This window comes from Calidris pugnax, unplaced genomic scaffold, assembly GCF_001431845.1.
Source record: "Calidris pugnax isolate Ruff unplaced genomic scaffold, ASM143184v1 scaffold307, whole genome shotgun sequence".
Taxonomy (NCBI): domain Eukaryota; kingdom Metazoa; phylum Chordata; class Aves; order Charadriiformes; family Scolopacidae; genus Calidris; species Calidris pugnax.
Window position 1 is genome coordinate 396,701 of NW_015091040.1, and position 3,974 is coordinate 400,674.

Consider the following 3,974-nt stretch of genomic DNA (forward strand, 5'->3'; position numbering starts at 1 on the left):
GTAAATTTAACTGGAGATTTCTCCCGGCGCGTCCGTAGCCACCAGCCAGCTGCCAGCCTGGACTTCAGAAGGGACTGGGAAGGGGGGAGCTGGGTGTCTCCCCCCCTCCATGGCTCGGGAGGAGCCCCCTGTGGCTACTGAACACCCCCTGTGGCTACTGAACACCCCCTGTGGCTACTGAACGCCCGTTATCGGAGCAGGAAGGGGCTGAGTCACACACACACACAAACACACACCCACACACCCACTGTGCCCTTTGAAATCTTCCCTCCTCCGTGGTACCGGCTGTGTTTCCGGGGCTGAGCCCTTCCTTCTCCCCAGATTTAGTGTTGAACCCCCTGGAGATGTCCCAAATCTCCCTTTTCACCAGAATTTGGGCAGCAGCCAAGTGGGAAACCCACCTTCAGTGTGGTTTTGGGTCAGAAGGGACCTTTAAAGGCCATCGAGTTCCCCCCTGGGCAGGGACACCTCCCACCAGCCCAGGTTGCTCCAAGCCCCCTCCAACCTGCCCTTGAACCCCTCCAGAGATGGGGCAGCCACAGCTTCTCTGGCCAACCTGGGCCAGGCTCTCACCACCCTCACACCAAAGAATTTCCTCCTCAGATCTCACCTCAATCTCCCCTTTTTCAGCTTAAAACCCTTCCCCCTCGTCCTATGGCTCCCCTCCCTCATCAAGAGTCCCTCCCCATCTCTCCTGGAGCCCCTTGAGGGACTGGAAGGTTGTTATAAGGTCTCTCTGGAGCTGGAGATGCTGGGAGATGCCTTCACTGGAAGGGGCTCCAAGGTCTCCCCGGAGCCTTTTCTTCTCTGAACCCCCCCAACTCTCTCAGCCCCCCCTCCCAGCAGAGGGGCTCCAGCCCTCCCAGCATCTCCATGGCCTCCTCTGGCCCCATCCAACAGCTCCGTGTCTCTCCTTCTGATGGCCTCAGAGCTTGAGGCAGGTACCAAGCTGCTGGAAAGCCATAATTAGGGAGTAATTAGCAGTGGGTTTGCCGTCAGAGCCGCAGGTGGTGCTCAGAGGATTGTCCTAGGGCTGGTGTTACCTGGTGTTAATGACCCAGCTGAGGGACTGGAGACCATGTAGGGTCAACGAGCAACTCTGGGGAGGGCTGTGAGTCTCCTGGAGTCCCCCCCGACCAGTCCCAGAGCCCAGAAGGGGCAGGTTAATGGTGACAAACCCACCAAGGGTTGCAGGAGCCGCAGGTGGTCCTGGGTTCCACCTGGTGTGGTGGTGGGACCCCATAGCCACGTCCTCTCTTCTCCCCACAGCTGCGCCTGATCGACTGGGGGCTGGCAGAGTTCTACCACCCCGGGCAGGAGTACAACGTGCGGGTGGCCTCCCGGTACTTCAAGGGACCGGAGCTCCTGGTAGATTATCAGGTACGTTCCCAGCAGTGGTCATGGTGTCCCACCCCATCCTGTGCCCATACATGTCCCCGGCAGGTCCCAGCCTGCCCCCGAGAGGGACAAAGAGATGACCCAACCGGTTGGAAAAGCTCAGGAGGGATGGGTGTCACCTCCCCCGGGGTGAATCTTGGGCCAAATATGAGGAAGGTGGGAAGAAAAGAGGATCCACCACCCTCCCAATGGCCCTTGGGTGCTCTTGGGTGGTCGGGGGGTCTTGCCCATGATGGATGGGGACAGTCCTGGGCAAAGCAGAGTGTGGGGCTGGTGGCCACGGTACCAGAACCCCCCCTCTGCTCTCTGCCGTCCTCTGGGGGGGGATCTCAGCGCATCTTCCCTCCCCTCCATCCTCCTGGATCTTCTCTGACCTCCCGGCTCCCTCTTTTTTGGCTTTTTCCAGATGTACGACTACAGCTTGGACATGTGGAGTTTGGGCTGCATGCTGGCCAGCATGATCTTCCGGAAAGAGCCCTTCTTCCACGGCCACGACAACTACGACCAGGTGAGACCAACCCCCCCGGGGCAGCACCCAGCACCATCTCCATCCCATCTCCACCCTGGGGTGTCATCTCCATTGTTTCTCCACCCTGGGGTGTCATCTCCATCCCCTCCCCACGCTGAGGTCTTGTCTCCATCCCCTCCCCACCCTGGGGTCACTTCTCCATCCCCTCCCCAAATGCCAGCTCCAGGGAGACCTTGGAGCCCCTTCCAGTCCCTCAAGGGACTCCAGGAGAGATGGGGAGGGACTCTGGATCAGGGAGGGGAGACATAAGATGAGGAGGAAGGATTTTAAGCTGAAAAAGGGGAGATTGAGGTGAGATCTGGGGAGGAAATTCTTTGGTGTGAGGGTGGTGAGAGCCTGGCCCAGGTTGCCCAGAGAAGCTGTGGCTGCCCCATCCCTGGAGGGGTTCAAGGGCAGGTTGGAGGGGGCTTGGAGCAACCTGCTCTGGTGGGAGGTGTCCCTGCCCAGGGCAGGGGGTGGCACTGGGGGGGCTTTAAGGTCCTTCCCACCCAACCCCTGTGGTGGTTCCATGGGTCTCACCCACCTCATCCCAGGAGAAGGATCTAGAGGAACCTGTGGGCTCCCAACTCCACTTCCCACCCTGGAGAGGGCCCAGGAGCGTGTCCTTCTCCAGCCACGGAGCTGGGTCCTCGCTGGGAGGAGGGGGTTGGCGGTGGGGGAGCTCAGGATGTTGTGGGGGGGCCGGGACCCCCCCGTTGTCACCCCTCAGCCTTGTCCCTCCCTCCGGCAGCTGGTGCGCATCGCCAAGGTGCTGGGGACAGAGGACCTCTACGACTACATCGACAAGTACAACATCGAGCTGGACCCCCGCTTCAACGACATCCTCGGCAGGTGGGGTCCCAGAGGAGACACCAGAGGGGGGTCTGATGGAGCTCTGTCTCCTCCTTCATAGAATCATTGAGGTTGGAAGAGACCCTTGGGATCATGGAGTCCAACCATCTCCCCTACTCTACAAAGTCCTCCCCTACACCATGTCCCTCAGCACTGCATCTAAACGGCCCTTAAACACAGCCAGGGATGGGGACTCCCCCCCCTCCCTGGGCAGCCTGTTCCAATGCCCGACCACTCTTTGGGTGAAAAATTCCTTCCTAATGTTCAATCTAAACCTCCCCTGTTGGAGCTTGAAGCCGTTCCCTCTCGTTCTGTCACTAATTACCTGTGAGAAGAGACCAGCCCCAACCTCTCTACAGTGTCCTTTCAAGTAGTTGTAGAGAGTGATGAGGTCTCCCCTCAGCCTCCTCTTCCTCACACTAAACAGCCCCAACTCCCTCAGCCGCTCCTCATACGATTTGTTTTCCAGCCCCCTCACCAGCTCCGTTGCCCTCCTCTGCACTCGCTCCAGCACCTCCAGATCTCTCTTGGATTGAGGTGCCCAAAACTGGACACAACACTCGAGGTGTGGCCTCCCCAGTGCTGAGTCCAGGGGCACAATCACCTCCCTACTTCTGCTGGTCACACTATTTTTGATACAAGCCAGGATGCCATTGGCTTTCTTGCCCCCCTGGGCACACGCCGGCTCATATTCAGCCGTTTGTCAACTAGAACCCCCAGGTCTCTTTCCTCCAGGCAGCTCCAGCCACACTTCCCCCAGCCTGTAGCGCTGCAGGGGGTTGGTGTGGCCCAAGTGCAGGACCTGGCACTTGCCCTTCATCCTCCTCCTTCCTCTTCCTCCTCCTCCTCCTCCCGGCAGACACTCTCGGAAGCGATGGGAGCGCTTCGTGCACAGCGAGAACCAGCACCTGGTGAGCACCGAGGCCCTGGATTTCCTGGACAAGCTGCTGCGTTACGACCACCAGACGCGCCTCACGGCCCGCGACGCCATGGAGCACCCCTACTTCTGTACGTACCCACCCCCCCACGCCCCCCACGCATCTCCTGGAGGCAAGGGGGGGTCACCATTTTGCGTGTGTCCCCCCCCCTCACCCCTGCCCAGAACCCATCTCCTCACCCTGATGGTCCTTCTTCTCCATCGCCCACCCCCAGCTCCATCCTCCCACCCATCCCCATCTCTGGGAGGGGAAAGGGGGGTGCCCCATCTCTTTGGGGG

The 3,974-nt window shown here is 60.0% G+C and overlaps 1 protein-coding gene across 1 annotated transcript in view; it reads left to right on the forward strand.

Annotated features, from left to right (window-relative positions):
* LOC106896309 (casein kinase II subunit alpha-like) overlaps positions 1-3,880 on the forward strand; it is a 42,094-nt gene extending 38,214 nt beyond the window's left edge. Inside the window, exons 7-11 of the mRNA XM_014956143.1 lie at positions 1,270-1,380; positions 1,805-1,906; positions 2,658-2,758; positions 3,618-3,808; positions 3,861-3,880. Coding sequence (XP_014811629.1) covers positions 1,270-1,380; positions 1,805-1,906; positions 2,658-2,758; positions 3,618-3,808; positions 3,861-3,880 — 525 coding nt within the window. The remainder of the gene's footprint in view (positions 1-1,269; positions 1,381-1,804; positions 1,907-2,657; positions 2,759-3,617; positions 3,809-3,860) is intronic.
* The last annotated feature ends 94 nt before the right edge of the window (positions 3,881-3,974 follow it).